At 40.9% G+C, this 17,637-nt stretch overlaps 1 protein-coding gene across 2 annotated transcripts in view; it reads left to right on the plus strand.

Moving 5' to 3' along the window:
• Positions 1 to 17,637, plus strand: part of LOC109037415 (oxysterol-binding protein-related protein 6) — a 72,057-nt gene that overhangs the window by 5,449 nt on the left and 48,971 nt on the right. Inside the window, exon 1 of one of the 2 annotated variants that reach the window (XM_072300546.1) lies at positions 15,418 to 15,546. The exons of the other annotated variant lie outside the window; for it this stretch is intronic. Within the exon in view, the coding sequence (XP_072156647.1) occupies positions 15,433 to 15,546 (114 nt within the window). The 5' untranslated portion in view covers positions 15,418 to 15,432. Of the gene's footprint in view, positions 1 to 15,417; positions 15,547 to 17,637 lie in introns of those variants that run through there. 2 annotated transcript variants of the gene reach the window in all.

Consider the following 17,637-nt stretch of genomic DNA (forward strand, 5'->3'; position numbering starts at 1 on the left):
CAGGTATTCTAGTGTGCGGGCTAAGCGTTTCAAAATAACATTCGAACTAATCGCACTTTTTACTTTAAGTCACGCGAAAGGCAGACTTTCCTTGCAGTCCGAACTCTGCGTATTGATTTTACTTACAGGTAGACGCTGATTTATGTAAGAACATGTAAGTATTTCGTCTTCGGTGCTTCCAAAACTCGCTCTCATTTTATTTTATTTGAAGGAGAACGGACCGACACCATCCCTTGATACTTTCATAGAATACTCTTCACACCAAATGGACAAATCCGGGAAGGTTTCATTAAATGGTGACAGTGGGATTTTTTTCCTTCATTTAGAAAATTAATTAAAATTATGACAGGAAGTCTGCAGCGTCCCAAACCGAGGTACTTGGACGTTTTTGTAGTTTCACTGTTGATGTAGGGTTAGGCAAGGTTAGACGGGCACGCGATGCAAGAATGCTCAAGCACCCTAAAAATGCGATGACGGCTGAGGGGCGCCTTTATTTTAGTTCTAGAAGGGGCTTCTAGGAGCTCCATTTTGGAAAAGGAAACTCCATTCAGTGGAGCATCAACATTTTTTACTATCATTTCATAGAGTTTCTCATACAAATCAGTGCAGTATCAATCATACACTGGAAAAAAAAAACACATTGGATTTAGAGTCCAGACTCTTGAAAACATTGTTAAGAGAAAGGACTCTTGATTCAATCAGATTAAAGCTTAAATCAAAAGGAAATCCGCTCATATTAAGAGGCTAGGTTCTTGATTTAAGCTTAAATCTGATTGAATCAAGAGTATTTTTTCTTGTCGATGTTTTTAAGAGTCTGGACTCTAGATCCAATGTGGTTTTTTTTCCAGTGTACGTACAGCAATCAACGAGTTTCTTATTGCTCTTAAAAGGCTTGTTCCCAAAGATACAACCCCATTGAATCTCGCTCTCTTATTTTGAATGAAGAGTGTTGAGCGGCGCTGCGTGGAAAACGTGCATGATGAGAAGGAAAGAAACGCATCTCATCGAATTTTGACTTAGCAATGCGGTATTTGACGGATTTTTAGGAAACTTGTAAAATGCAATTTCCTCTCCCTCCAGGAAGGTAAAAGAAAAGAAAACGAAGGAAAACCCCAACCATACATCTTTTCAAACAAAACCGGAAAAAAATAAACAAATAAATTTAGAGTGGTCAAAATATTGCGACTCAGCGGTGAGATCACCGAGCTTCTTATTTTCGCAGGCATGCCGTAGCTCTACCGGATTCTCTCACGTAAAGCTCCGGTAGATTTGATGGGAACGCCAACGCAAATTTTCCTGGTAAACAATTCGACGGATAAGTCAGCATCATGGCCACTGGCACATAGGACAGCACCGCGTCTCGGACTTGAGGCTTGAGGCAACCCGTCGAATAAGGACAGTCCGGTGTGCACATTTGCAAAATCATGAATCATGCCCGCAGTGACGTCATCGGGCTTGGGCAGACACCGGGCAAGGCGGCGATATCGGGGCGTGAAGAAATACGGTGTAAATAGGAGGAGGATGAGGAGGTGCACTCGGAGGCGGACGCCAAACTGCCGATGCGGCATCGCATCATCAGCGTCGCGGCGCCGGCGCAGACCTCGTCAATCCAAGATGGATGGATGCAGGTCACCCCAGCATCGCGCAGTGGCTCATGTCACAGAGATGTTTTTCTCTTCGTTTGTGTACCTACTAGATAATGCCCCGAGTAGGAGCAGTGCAATGCTGATGTGCTAAGGCATGGTGTCTAGTTTTTAAAAACCAGCATTCATCAGGGAATGAAAATTTACCGGGAAAATCAGGGAAAAATCAAGGAATCTGTTCCAGAAACCGGTAATCTCCTCTCCAACCACCGAAGGGTCATTTCGTTTTCAAAGGCGGTCTAATCTGACGTGCGCCAAAGAAATGGCTGTAAGATTAATTAAAATCGATATTCATATCTAAAACTCTGGACAGTTATATTATTTTCCTTAAGAAAATCCGAGGAAGTGGGAGAAAACTGAAAATCAAGGAAAATCAGGGAAAAATCAGGGAATGAGCTTTGCCAAGGAAACCAGACACCATGTGCTAATTGAAATCGCCGTATGAACCTTCAGGCGTCGCCAAATTTCCTTTGACGAAACACGATTTTCTCGGTAAACATATCAATATTTCTCTTTCAATTTTTTATGTACTTGTGTTTGCAATTTCTTCTGAAATTCCTGTAAATTTGAAAGAAAAATATTCATGAGTTTCCCAAAAATAAACATTTCATCAGAGGAAATTTGGCAACTCTCGAATGTTCTTACGGCGTTTTTGCTCAGCACGGCAGAATAGGGCTGTCGCACAACTTTTTGTGAATTTACTTTCGGGAAGAACGTGAAAAATGAGACTTTCTCGGTGATTTAATGAAATAGTCAAGAGAAAGACTTTCGAAGTCGCTATAGATGTAAGATGCAACCACATTTTATACGGAAAAATATCGAGCCAACTGATTTCGTGATGTCACAAAAAGAATTGATCGCCGTGTATCCTTCCACAGGATGTCTACTATCCGTAAAAACCGGGAAATATCAGAAAATTCGATGTTATTAGGAAAAATTAGGAAAATCGGCCATGGATCAGGAAATGCTGAGTGCCTCAAGCATTTTTCAAACATTTGATTCCATTCTTTGAATTTGTTGGTTTGTAAAATCAAACCAGTGTCAATTTATTTGCGCATAAAATCAGACAATTTCATTTAAAATATCAGGAACAATCCTGAAAATCCAAAATGAAATTGTAGTAAACACTCTACCTGTTTCACCCACGTTGGTTTAAGTATTGGGAAATGCTAATTTCCTTATTTACTTTCAGGTCGAAGTAAATAATTGTGACGAGAGGTCATGTATTCGACCGTGTTCGTAATAATATATTTGTTTTAAGTGAATATTTTTGTCGTTTCTTGGATATGCAATCGTTTGTTTCGATCATTATTGGTGGATCCAGACATTTCGAACGAGAGTGACGGATTTTTTCTTAACCCCACCCACCGCACCGGGGGGTCCTGGGGGGTCTGGAATATAACCCCCAGGGATTTTTTCGGGCGAACGGAATGGCAACCCCAAGGCAATTCCTGGGTCTTGCGACATCTCTATTCTAGATTTAGACGATGTTCATGATCCCTTTTCAGAGTTAATGTAGTGATATGAAAAGATGGGATGGGAAAGGTGCGGAAGGCTCCCTATTTCCTCCTGCCTCCAATCCTGTTTACCCTTGAAAAAATGTATAATTTTAGAACGCTTCCGAGCATAGCTGAAGTGTCGCTTCCTACCCCTTTTTCACGCGTCTCCTGCTTTATCAATTCAATAGATTATTTCTTTTTGATTTCGCGACGGAAAAACCATAGTTCCATCCAGGGCCGGATTTATGGGGTGGCCATATGGGCCGCGGCCCATGGCGGCAAATTTTGCAATTTTTTTAAAAACAATCGAATTCTGAAAAAAAATTACAAACGAGAAAAGGCGACAAAATCTCTCATTTCCTGAGAGTATAGTAATTTCTAATTTTGTCGTCTTTTAGTGATACAAGAGTCAGGACTTTCAATAAGTCGAGTTACGAGAGAAACCAAACACGCAATTTGCGACAATTTCGTGCAAATACGCGATCGGTATGTAACACATACTACCGCCTACAAGACTGCACGAATACTTCACGCATTGCATAAAACACAGTGCGGTCACTGCGGTCAGCGTGAAACGGATAGCGCCTACAAGAATGAATGAATACTTCACGCATTGCGCCAAAGACATGCAGTGCGGTCAGCGTGAAACGCTTAGCGCCTACAAGACTGTCGGAATACTTCACGCATTGTGCCGAACACAGTGCAGTCTGTGCAGCGACGCGGCGGCGGAAGTTAAAATCATTAAACTACATTTATGTTTGATCTTTCATAATTTGTTCGTTCATTTCTTATGAATGGAAGGCCTTGTCCACACAGAGATAGGTTTACGGAACTTAACTTTCGCGCAAAGTTCCGTGAACTTTTGCTAGTAGTTTTAACAGGACTTTCACAAAAAATATGTCCAACACGAGTAAACGAGTCTTTTGCACCCCTCCCCCGCTGGCACGTTTACTTGATGGTTTTCATTGGTATTTCAAAACGAATGAGAAGGGGGCGGATCTCCCGTCATTCGGTGTGTTTTTCAAAAGTGATACCCATCCCTCAAATATCAGACATGTAACTCGTAAATAGTCTGTGGGTACACTCACATTAGAGAAGCTGCACCTATTTTTTTAATGCATTTCATGAGAAAAGGAATGAAACGACCTTCCAGGATTTCGGTTATAGATTTTTATTCGTAGATCGGGATTTTTTTTTTTTTTTTTTTTTTTTTTTTACTTGAAATTCAATGGAGGCAACCACACTACCGACAAAGAGCAATCTTGCTCACCGAAACTTTGTTTATGTCCAGTGTCCTCAGTTTTTCCCGTTCCCTGCTCTCAGTTTTAAATACGCTCATAAAGCTGCCATTTAGCAAGACATCTGAGCACGTTTGAAGATCTGTAAAAATTAGGGAAAATCTGTTTATTTATCGAAAACCTGAACAAAGTTAGGGTACGTGGAAGTGTGCGTGTATATATGGTGCGAATCGTGGAAGTTATAAAAATGCTGCTGCACATGTGTGGAAGTCTTCACGGATAGCGACCGTGGGTTTGATTGAAGGCCGTGGGAACGCGTATGCTTCCACGAACAGCACTTCTTTGCATTTCTTATCACGCGGTCATGATAACTACAGGTTTATATGTAGAATTTTTTAAATTTTTTGACTCGTACTTGGCTGGCTACAAATTGTTGCACTTCCAAGCTTGCGACCTCGAAAACCACCGAAAGAAACTATTTGAAGCTCGCGGCGTCCCTTGTTTTAACCACCAAGGGTCCAGAAAATGCTTAAGCGCGCTACACTGGAAAAAAACACATTGGATCGTGAGTCCAGACTCTTAAAAACATCGACAAGAAAAAATACTCTTGATTCAATCAGATTTAAGCTTAAATCAAGAACCAAGCCTCTTAATTTGAGCGGATTTCCTTTTGATTTAAGCTTAAATCTGATTGAATCAAGAGTCCTTTTTCTTGTCAATGTTTTCAAGAGTCTGGACTCTAGATCCAATGTGTTTTTTTTTTTTCCAGTGTAGCTCCAGCTCACGTGTGGCAAGAGAACATTTTTCGATTGAAAATACTTTTTTTTCCTCCTCTTATTTTGTTTTCTTGAGGGGAAAAAACAGGATAGCGTGATGGTTTTTGAACGTATCCGCTTAACGTTTAGGTGCCTTATACGTTTTTGCGGGGGTGGGGGAACGTTCGAAGGGAGCGACAATTTTGATGCTGAGGTTGCAGCTGATTTTAGCTCTGGAGAACTTTAAGAACCCGCTATACGTCGCGTCGCCGTGCATCCTACCGCCATGGCCATCATTTCAACCACATCTCGGGGATATTTGGAGGAGGCGTTTGATCAGGAAGAGAGGTAGGGGAAGGATTCCAAAAATACCTCAAATGACCCAGAATTCACCCAAATTGACCAAAATTTTACCCATACGCAGATCAACTTTCAATTGCAAGAAAAGAATGATGAAGGAGGAGATGAAGAAAAAGACATAGAAGGAACAGGGGAAGAATATGGCAGAGAAAGAGAAAAATATGAAGGAGAATAGAGAAAAGGAAAGGAGAAAAAGAAAGATATTCACGAAGAAAAAGACATTTTTCTCGTTCCTGCTTTGTTTTTTCTCTTTTCTCTTCTCCCTGCTCCATGTCATCGTCTCATTTTTTCCTTCCTCTCATTCTTCTTCTTCCTCATCCTCTCCTTTTTTCTCGTTCTCTCTTCTTCCTCTTATTTTTTCTTTTTCCTCTACTTCCTCTTCTTTTTGTTATCATTCCTCCTCTTTTTCTTCTTCCCCCTCTGATTCTTCTTCTTCTCCTCCTACTCCTTCTTTTTCTGCGTCCTTTCCTCTTTCTTCTTTTTCTTCTTCCTCATCACTTTACGTATTATGCACTTTAGATGTCCAAGTAATACATTCTCTCGTGGCGTATGCTAGGATTCCTACAGTCCAGAAGTCTGTCAGGCCCTGGGTTGAAAATTATAGTTGGGTTGAAATTATAGTAAAGGCGCAGTGTGTTTTAAGAAAGGGAGGCGACGAAGGTATCGTAAAACTTGGCCACGGTACGATGTAGAAACCTCGAGCTCATGTTGGAGTTGCCAGTCGATGGGTTTAAGTTGCTGGGCCTTTACCGTGAACTTGACACACTTTCAAGGACGGAAGCCGGGAGCCCGGGGAGCCGTGCGATAGGGCCGGGGCCGCTTCTGCAGTTGCATTATAGCGTAACCATATTGCATATTGCTGCATTCCGTTTTCCACCGCGGGCGGCCGGGCGCCCGCTAAGATGCCCGTCGGTTCCGCATGGAGTCCTGCCAAATTTCCAGGGTGCATCGGAAACGCGCATGCGAGTCGTTCCGTTTCCCTCGCTCAGCTCCGATTCATTCATGTCCGTCGCCAATCTATTCCGCCGTGCTAAGGAAAAACGCCGTATGAGCCCACAGGCGTTGCCAAATTTCCATCGAAAAATCATGAATTTTCAGGAAAATTTGTGAATATTCCTTCTTCAATTTTACAGAGGATTTCGTTCGTAATTTGATTCAAAAAATCTAAAAATTGCAAGAACAAATGTTCATAATTTTCTCCAAAATTAAATCTTTTCCGAGAGGAAATTTGGCAACATTCGAATGTTCATACGGCGTTCTTCCTTAGCACGGCAGTGTATACTTTACGATCCGGAATCGTAGGCGTCCTGACTCTCTCGTGACTATCGACCGAGAGTTTTCCGTTTCCAGGATTTTCAAAATTGAAATATTACCCTGGTAGGTATCCAGCTCAGAGATAAAGGCATTCCTCAGTGGACAAATGAATTAGCAATCTGGATAATCGGGAATGTCGGGAATTGATCGGGGGAAACGCCAGGCAATTCGCGGAAAATCTATCAAACGAGGAATTTATTAAGTTCTGCACTGAAGTTCATACGTCGCTTCTACAGATCATGGACTACTTTCCGCTCAAAAATAGAAAAGAAAATGAAAAAAGAATGAAAGAAAAGAAAGAAAGGAAAAAAAACAGCTCTCGAACGAATCACAGTCCTCCCCACCCCGCTTCCTCTCCGACTTATTTTTTTTTCACCATAAGGTCAACGCAGCGCGATACATTGTATACTTCCTCTCGTCCCGACCTGAAAACCGTCAGCCGTTTATCGAGCCGAAAATGAATGGAAATAAACAGACGAAAAAATTACGCCCCAATTTTTCCACGAGGAATAAAAACAAAATCCCCGAAAATTTCCACAAACCCTCTGCGATGCGAAAGATTGCAAAACTCGGGAAATTATCAACCCTTACCCTGCTAAACAGGTACGTTTTTGTCCTTTAGAGGGTAGCGCGTACACTTTTTTAGAGCCCAATCTACCTATGCATCACACACTTTCTTACTTTCAGAAAAGGGTGAAAGTAGGAACGCAGAGTGTCTAGCATCAGAATTTTCCAGATTTTCCCGATTCCATCAGGATTTGAGGCCAATCAGGATTTAATCCCGATTTCATCAGAATTTGATGGAAAATCGGTCGTAAAATCAGGATTATGAGAAAAATCGGCTGTCCTATCGGATTTTATGGTTTCGCATACGCATCTGCAGAACTTTTAATTTTTCTCCGCAAAAAATCAGGATGTGATCACTGATCAGGATTTGAAAAAATTATGAAATCAGGATTTAGCAATCAAAAATCAGGAAAAATCAGGATTTCCCAAAATGAAAAAATCCTAGACACCCTGGGACGATCCACTATAGAATAACCTTTTAAGCGAGACGTCTCGGATATATGAATTAGGTAAGAAAAATTATCCTCTCAGTTAAATTATTCTTATCTCTGAACTTAGATGATCTCTCCAAGTCGATAGTTCATTTCCTGGAGAAGTGCATGCACTCGAGAACGATGACACAACTCAGTTTGAAAGAGTCTTATCTCCATCTATCATACATGAAAATATGAATCACACAGTTTTCTTTTTTCGAACTCCCAGACGCACTAATGAGCTGAATGAATCAAAAGATCAATGTCAATCGACGAGAAGATCGAGCGATGAGTCTACAGAGTAACAATAGGTGAATGAGCATGCGGCAGCTGTAGCATCTAGTCGGGATGCGGGACAGGGCGGAACCCCGGCGGAGGGGCGAAGAAGACCAAAATCTAATTTGAGGTTGATCTAAAAATACTGCTCGTGTAAATAAATCATTGAACCTTCAATATCCCAAGGAATGAACACAATGTCCGTCGCAACGATGCGATGGCGTCTCAGCTGGCTCTCTGTCAAGTGCCGGTACCCCCGGTACCGCACCCCCGCGCCCCCGGTACCGACTCACGTAACAGGCTAATTACTCTTCTGTTATCACCTCGAGCCTGAATCCGTATCGCGTTTTCCGCCGCTTCTTTAGGTCATCTCAAGACTAATAACCGATTATCTGTGCGTTCAATAACCTGTGATTTTATCCACGTTTTTCATTGTTTTCGTGCACCCCTGTACAGTTTATGCATTTCTAAAAACTCAAAAAGCAAGGAATCGGAAGTTACGGTGGAATGGAGAATTTGGAGGTGTCTGAAATTCAATGCATTCCATGTTTAGAAGGGTTGCCACAGTCAGGGAATGCCGGGAAATGTCAGGGAATTTTAAAAAGTCAGGGAAACAAGGGAGGAACAGGGGGAAACAGGGAGGAAGCCGGAAACATCAGGGAAAATGACGGAAATGTCCGGGAAAATTGTGGGTCACCTTTATTTGCTGTCTAGAATGGATTTGACGTTTCGAACAACACATTTTGTCTGAAAACTGTTCCTAATAATGTATTATTAACCATCCGGCATATCTTCAATTGTCAGGGAATTTCAACAAAATGTGTCAGGGAGATTGGGGAAATGTCAGAGAATTTCATTTTAAAAAGAGTAATTAAAATAAATAAAAGTCTCGATTGTCCGCGATGATTCTGTCAGTAGGTAGTAGAAGAAGAAGTTGTGTAGTTTATAGATTTGCCTCAGCAGCGAAAATAAATCAACTCAATGCAAGTCTGCAAACCCGATGCATTGGGGGGAAAAAAAAAACATTGGATCAAGAGTTCAGACTCTTAAAAACATCGACAAGAAAAAATACTCCTGACTCAATCAGATTTAAGCTTAAATCAAGAACCAATCCTCTTAATTTGAGCGGATTTCCTTTTGATTTAAGCTTAAATGTGATTGAATCAAGAGTCAATGTTGTTAAGAGTCTGGACTCTAGATCCAATGTGTTTTTTTTCCAGTGTATGGTAATTCCGTAGGTCTCTCGCAACGAGGAAAAAAGTTCGTTATGAGCCATACAGTAGGTTTGAAATTACTTGGTAGAACGATTTAGTAAGACGAGGCATAGGAAGCTAATGCATAGTTAATCGTTCGCTGGGGAAGGTCCATGAGAGGTAGGTGCTGCGCCGGAATAAGGGCAAAGAGCAGCACGGCGCCACCCCCGCCCCCGGGTCCTCGCGCCCCTTTCCCCCCCCCCCCCTCCCCCTCTCCGGTGGTAAAACTGCACGAGTTTTGCTCACCCAGTTCGGAGTCAAACTTCCGCAGCCGGCAGCCCGCCTCCTGCAATCATTTTGCATAATTGATATTCATTTGTAAGAAAGTTATCAATAATTCATACAACCCCCCATGACGTCATCGAAATCCGGTCTATGAGATTAGCGTCCCTTTGAATTCCTCGCTAATCTCCTCGGAGTTCCGGCAAGTCTTTCTTACAACTTTATTTGTGTCTCCAGGGTGTTTGCAAGCTCGGGAAATCCGGGAAAAGTCAGGTGTTTTTATGATGAATCTGGAAGTCAGGAAAAAGTCTCTCTACACGGAAAAAAAGTGTTAGGGGTTATCCCCTATAATTGAATCAGTGAGATCGAAAACACACCAACTCGGTAATTCGAAAATGCTCAATTTTCATTAAAGACTGTCAATTTTTATAACGGTCATTGAGGTTAGCGCATCTGTTCCAACTTGGACCTGTAAAATGTCCTTAAGTGCTTGTATTTCGGCACCAAAAATATTTTTCTTAGACTAATTTCTTCATCTACTGTGCAGTTTTGTGTGTGTCTTGATTACTTTCCTTTTTCCGAGTTGGTGTGTTTTTGTTCTCACTGATTCAATTGTGGTGCTGCCCCAATCTGTTGGATGATATGGACATTTCCAATTAATTGTGACAGTACCGCAACACATCTGGATCAGTAACCTAATTTATTGGGGTACTACCACGATTAATGAAAATGTCCAAATCATCCAACCACCCCTACTTTTTTTTCATGAACGGGTCCAAAAAAATGTAAAATTTCACGCAGAAGTGGCGCAGTCGAACAGATTGCCATAAGAAGATCGCGAAACGAATGCAAATGTGAGCGAAATACGATGATAATTAAATGAAAATCTGATCATTACATGGTAAAATTTCGGAAATAAATATTTTACTTTTACCATTTTTAACTTCCGTAGTTCTCTTAATGGTATCGGTTCATCGATTTTTCTTAACATTTGGCAAGGGGCAGGCATGCTCTCAGAATGATTGGCGACCGTTCAATACTAATTGGATCCGCCCGTGCAAAAATGTCTGATGTGTAAAACATGTTTCAGAATTTGCGAACTATATTTAACGTCCCAAAAGTAATTAAAGCTTATCAAAGACGTCGAATTCGTTAGTCTGTGTTGTGGCGGCAAAATGTCTAAGTCACGTCTAATTAAACATTATCTATAATCATCATAGTTTAATCCATCACTAAGTCTCAATTGTAAACTTGTAGAGTCCTAGGAATATTCCGATCTGTCGGCATTCGTATTTCTGTCGTTCCGAATAAAGTCAACCGCATTTGAAGAGCGTCTCGAGCAAAATGAAGCTTTCTCCACATCCTCGCGCCGTGCTCATCTCGCCGGCTATTTTTTCATATCGAGACCTTCAGAAAAATTCGCGAAATTAAGATTCGCGAACGTAATTTGTTGCGTCTGAAAATAATCCGCGTCTCTCTCTCGTTTTTTTCCGAGTGGAAGGAGTACGGCGAGTCAAGGTCGCATAACGAGTGTCCTAAACTCGGTTGTCGAACGGAACCACAATCGTTTCGAACTTAACGCAGAGCTTCGGTCACTCTACCACCTACCAGTCGGGAATGTCGCAACCGTGGTCAGAACTTGGTAAAATTTTAAAGAGTGTTGCCACAGTTCCTCTTAAACCGGATAGCGTTACTTCTTTTACCCCAGGAAATCTTCGAGGCATCAGGCATCACCTAGTCAGTGTTCGAAACTCACATTTGAGTTTTAGGAGCCATGTGGCGCATCAAGCCCGATTTTTAGGCGCCATTGAAGATTTTTTAGGGGTCAATCGACTTTTTGCCTACATATTACGGCGCATTTAGTAAACAGTTAGACGAAAGATGTTTTCGTGACAGAACTAGTGAGTAGCTGTAACTTGAGGAAGACAAAAGCACTTAGAATGAAATCGTGAAGAATAGAAAAAGCACGAACAGTTGAAGAAATAAAATTAGTAATTTCGAATAATCACCTTTTATGAAAATTCAGATTTTTAGGGAGCAATTTTAGGGGCCGCGTTTGGCGTAGAGCCCTCATTTTTTAGGCGCCATGGCCGATTTTTTAGGCGCATTTGGCGCGTTGGCGCCTGTGAGTTTCGGGACACTGTGTCCAATTAAATGTGGCAATAGTTGATGTGCCTTGGTTCCTTTTTGCTTAACGTGGTCCATTTATATATATGCACTTTAAATGTGGCGAAAGTCATGTCGAATGTCTGTCAGAGAAGGAAAGGTTTAAACCCCAACTTGAATTTTCTGTAGTTTGACTCTTCTCGCCCCGAGAAAATACACACCCCAGTCGCTTATAAGTAGATTTACCCAATAGTTAAGAGTTGCTACGCCCACTTGGCAGCATGAGAAGTAGAAGCTCATTTGGCGACTAACGTCTGTTCCTGATTTCCTTCGATTTAATCGTTCAACTCTTGCTCCGCCTCTGCCTACTCTCGCCCGCATATCAGAAGAAAAGCGTGTTTCCTCCGAGCAGTAGCCTGACTCAGACTTCTTGTCAGCCTCATAATACAAGGGGAAAAAAAGCTTCCCAACCTCTATAAACAGGGTGTCTAGCATTACGATTTTCCCGATGTCATCAGGATTTAAGGAAAACTCTGTCGTAAAATCAGGATTTGTGAAAAGTCGGCCGTCCGATCGGATTTTTTAATCGAGCTATTTTTGTGAAGTTACATTCGCCTAATTTTTCTCCGCAAAAGAATCAGGATTCGGAAAAATGTTGAAATAAGGATTGGCTGTTGAAAATCCAGAAAAATCAGGATTTCCTTAAATGAAAAAAAAAACTTGATAAAATAGTACACAATTACGCGATGCGTTTTGCATTTTTGCATAAATTTTGGATCTACATGGTATGTACTTACGTATGGGACGATGGGAAATTTTGCATTCCATCCATCTTTTTATTGCCTTAGGCATTCTCCTATATCTGTTATCTTGTATGTAGGAGACCTTTAGCGTGTCGTATAATTTACTGTCATATCCTCATCTCGCTAACGATGTAGCTAAACATGTTTCAGTGGGTGAAGCGGGCCGGGTGCGCATGGTTAAGATTTTATACAAAAGGAGACTGAAGGCAAAAAATTCCTAAAATCGCTGAAAATGAAATTTTTTGTGGTTGTGGAGAAAATCCAGGGGAATTCGATACATATCCCCTTCACTGCGTTTTTAATTACCGTTCTAAAGATTAGTAAACATTTATCTCACAGGTCTGAATTTATAAATTCAAGGTTGCCCCATAATTTTTTACTGCGTCTTTCTCCTTGGCTTCCGACATTGTTCCGACAGCGTGCCGGGTATGAAATCAACGCGAACATTACTTTTTGGTCACCCAGTTACTTTACTCGTCGAGTTGTGTCAACGAAAGTTCAGCGCGGGACATCCGTACGACAAATTACAGGTATTAACGACTAAATCATTGATTCATGGAGCTCTAAACTGACGTTCCGGTACTCATCAGCTTCGTTATCAATGTGTGCCGGCTTTTCCGCTCCACTTTCAGTACCGGAAATTGAAGAGGGTGTTATTTCTTAATCTCGTCAAATCCGAGACTCCCTCAACGTTTTTATGCTGCCATTACATCGTTGGCGACTCGGTTAAAATTACTTGGCGTAGGCGTAGCGCCGCAGCAATGAACGTAATTCTCGTAATCAAATCAACGATTACGCCAAAGATGCTCGCAATGGAGCTCTCGACGATTTCAATGAGAAATATCTTCATCTATCGCAGTGGCGTAGCTAGGAATTCTTTAAGAGAGGGGGCGGTCCATTCACCGGGGGGTCTGGGGGTTTCTCTCCCGCAAAATTGTCATAATTGTCCAACCAAACTGTGAATTGGTTTACATTTTGCAATAAGGAACCACTATTCCTAGCTCATTTTAAAAACAACAGATATGCCATTGGTTTTCTTGGGCAAAAATGTGCTTTTATGGAAGAGCTAGAGATAGTGGTTCCTCATTGCAAAATGTAGTCCAATTTTGAGCTATTTTTCGCTGAAAATTTGAATATTTTTGAAAAGGCTCTACAAAAGTAAAATAGAGGTACAATTAACGAGGCTAAAAAAGGAAGGGTCCAGACCCCCTGGACCCCCCCCCCCCCCCCCTGTTTACGCCACTAATCTATCGAGACCCCTAATGAACTCTCAAGTGGACTGATTTTTAACAGTATAAGTCCAAGTCGCATTTTGGGAAAAAACAAGAGGGGTGTACTCTTGCATTCAACCAGTCGCAACTTTCAATCTCCTCTTTTCAATTCGAACTTGATGCGACACCGACATGGTGTGTATCTGTTAAACTTGGTCCAAGTATCCGTCGACTACAAACACCTCATCTCAGAGTCTCAGAAATGAGTTGAGGCTAATGAACTCATATAGCACTCTATGTAAATCTCATTTCGGTGTTTACATTGTAAACAGAAACAGGACCTCGTTGCATTGACGTGGGGGTGGTTGGATCATCGGTTGCGTTCATGTTTTTCTCGTTATCAACATCTCTTATGTTGGATATGAGTCATTAATAGATTCATCGTTTATTATTGTCGAAGTCTTTATGAATTACCAATGTGAAGTAATGGACTGAGTTCAACCAATAAAAGAAATAGAGTTTTTTGGATTATAGGAAAGGAGTTCTCTTTTCGTAGCTTTTCCCTCTTATTTCTCTCGCATGAAAAAAAAAATTCACCCAAAAATTGGGACTTTTTTTATTTATTTATCTATTTGCATCCTCATTTTTGTAAGCTACCGTTAAAAAGATACGACACAGAAGAGACAGACAAATAATCAATGTACACAAAGATTTACAAAATTACAAAAGAGAGATTGAATGGGACACAGAATATTAAAGAGAACATGATTAGAAATACAATTTGAATTTGAATTTAAGGATATAGGCAAAGTGAGTTGGAAGAGGCTTATGTGGCTGAGGAGGCAGGAACCCGAATTGGCCCGATTGGGATTAAGGATTTTATCGTTTGAAATCTGTAATCCCCTTCGAGACTAGAATTAATGTCCTCGTTTACATGGGAACCATCGAACTTAGATCCATCGAAAATCCCAAAGAATGGCGTACCCACTAAATGAGCGTATGATATGCCGCAGGTGCAGCATTCCGATTGTAAGTTTTTCGGCGCGACGACAGCTGTCGATCTCCTATTTTTTCGCGTTTCTGTCCCCCGAACTCATTGTTTCGTCGATGCGACTATTTCCAAGCTTCTTTGTGTCGTTTTTTTTATTTGATAATTTTTCGCGATTTCAAGCGGCGAGCGAATGAATCTCACGTGCGATTCGACGCCAGTTGTCGTCGGAGGACTCGTAAACCAGTCGCGTGTTTTCGCTTTCATGATGCGTCATAAATACAAGCACCGGGATCATACCGTCGTCCTTAGGGAAAACGCCGTAAGAGCATCCGAACGTTGCCAAATTGTCTCCAGTTGAAATATTAATTTTTTAAAAAGTAACCAATATTTTCCCTTCAAATCTTCAGATCCTCTTGATAAAATTGCGAATAAAATTCTCTGTTAAATTGGAGGGAAAATGTTCCTAATTTACCCTGAAATTCGCGATTTATCTAATACAATTTGGCAACGTGTAAAGTGTCATAGAACGTTCATCCTCGACGGGAGCATAGTAATCACTGGTGCATCGTAACTGCGGGATGGAACCATTGTTGTCGTTCCTCGCGCGACGTACTGACGTTCCCCCGTCTTTTCAGCCTCGGTCGGGAGCTTTTTCGCCCCGTAACGGCAACTGCAAGTGGAACCTGATTGCGTGCAATTGCTTTTACTTTTCCGTCGAATAATGGCCGTGTTTATTGAAAAATCGTTTGCCGACGAGTGCGCCACCGGCTCCGTCAGGAGCTTTATTAGTGCTCAGTTTCGTCGAAAGCTCTTCCGAAAGCTCGCCGTATTTTCCGTACGTTTAGAATCTAAAAATACGTATGCTCTCTTGATTTTTTTTGGTTTTTTCCTTTGGGTAGGAAATAAGTAATTTCGGCCAATAAATTAATTCTTCATTCTCTTACTTATTTTTTTCTCTTTTCTTTGTAATTCTCTTTATTTTTAATTTTTTTTCATTTCGTTTCTTTATTTTTGTTTTTTTTTTGTTCTATTTTTTTGTTGACTTTTTTTTGTGTGTTTTATGTTTTTTATTTTCGTGTTATGTTTTAAATTTTTGTATCTTTTATTTTTTCCATTTTGATTTCCAATGTTTCATGTTTTATTTCTCCCGTTTCATATTTTGTCTTAACGTTTTGTCTCATCCTTGCTCTATGAGTTTTCAATGATTTTTCTTTTATTTTTTATTTTGAAAACTCTAAATTTTACCGATACTCGGATATCGGCCTTGAAAAAGTGTCGCAACGGGCAACGGCTTACCCTGCCCGTGCATGAATCCGGCCTTGGGTGCGGTTTGCAGAGGAGAATACTTGTATTATTTAGGGCGAGGCTCTGTTGCCAAACTGACACTGTTCATTGATCAGCTGGTGTAGGATCAAGGCTCTCTAAGACGGAACTATTAAAATTAACTTTATGGTGACATAATAGTGGCTGCCATTGCACTACCAACTCGAATTTGATCACTCGTCACTGCTATTGGTGCATTTATAGTTAGAAACGCAAGATAAGACGGGCGCGTGGTAATGAGTCAGTTGCAGTACTTGTATAACCGTGCTGTCGTACATACATTCATCTTGAAGTCTTGTGGATTGGAAAAAAAATATAGATCATATGGAAATCGAGGCTATACTGAGACAAGCAAGAGAATTGGATAACGTCTTTGTTGAGAATTTTGCAAATTCATTGAATTTTGTGACTTGCTTGTCCTAAATATAATCTTATAGTTAATCAGTGATACTTTTCGATTCACTGGGGGGAAAAAAAACACATTAGATCTAGAGTCCAGACTCTTAAAAACATCGACAAGAAAAAATACTCTTGAATCAATCAGGTTTAAGCTTAGATCAAGAACCAAGCCTCTTAATTTGAGCGGATTTCCTTTTGATTTAAGATTAAATCTGATTGAATCAAGAGTCCTTTTTCTTGTCAATGTTTTCAAGAGTCTGGACTCTAGATCCAATGGGTTTTTTTTCCAGTGGTGTCTCTTGCCATCAGCAGGGATATTGTAATGCAACACTGTTTAACTAACTTTTAAAAATTCGAAAGTTTTCAAAACCATCTTAGTGAATATGTCCCATGGATATGACGTAAAGCACTGTGTGTTTATCTGTTCAGTACTGGACTTGTGATGAAATAGTCGTACAACTCGTTGAGGTCGTGAGTTTTCAATCAGAACGTTATCCAATGCACCGGTATCCGTCGTTTCTCCGATGACCCGTAAAGTTTAAAAGTAGTTTAAGTTCCGCTCTCGGAAACTTTCATTTGCTGCAACTTCGCTTTGTTTTTCTCAGAATAGATTTTTCGTGGGTGATTGGGAGGGGGGTTGACCTGAATGTGACGTAATCTTTAAGTGGCGAGGGGGTTCAACGCTGCCTCCGGGTCTGACGTATTGGATGGATAGGAGGGGGGGGGGGGGGAGAGAATTTTACCAGGAGTCCGTGATTTTACAAATTGCAACCCCACGAAGAATTATTTAATGCTCTTCATTTTGGTTATGAAAAGCTGTCTCAAATCCTGATCTGAATCTCAAATCGTTCGATTTAAGATTGGCATCCGAAAAAAAAGTATCACAATCCCAATTGGACTGCATTTTGCAATTTGGAACTATAAATTCTGGCTCACCTGAAAAAATACTTATGTGCACAGGGAAACTAATGGCACATACGTTGTTTTTAAACCGGGCCAGAATTTATACCTCCAAATTGCAAAATGCAGTCTAACTATACTCCTAGCTGATTTTTGTGCCTGTTGTAAGAGTAGTTGCACCTGCTAGAGGTACGGTTAGCCGAAAGTATGTATACTCTGATAACTGGTGCCAAAATCAGCTAGGAGTATAGTTGAGATTGTGATTCTTTTATTTTTCAACGAATCTCCGAACCAACCATTCAAA

This window comes from Bemisia tabaci, chromosome 5 (assembly GCF_918797505.1).
Source record: "Bemisia tabaci chromosome 5, PGI_BMITA_v3".
NCBI lineage: Eukaryota > Metazoa > Arthropoda > Insecta > Hemiptera > Aleyrodidae > Bemisia > Bemisia tabaci.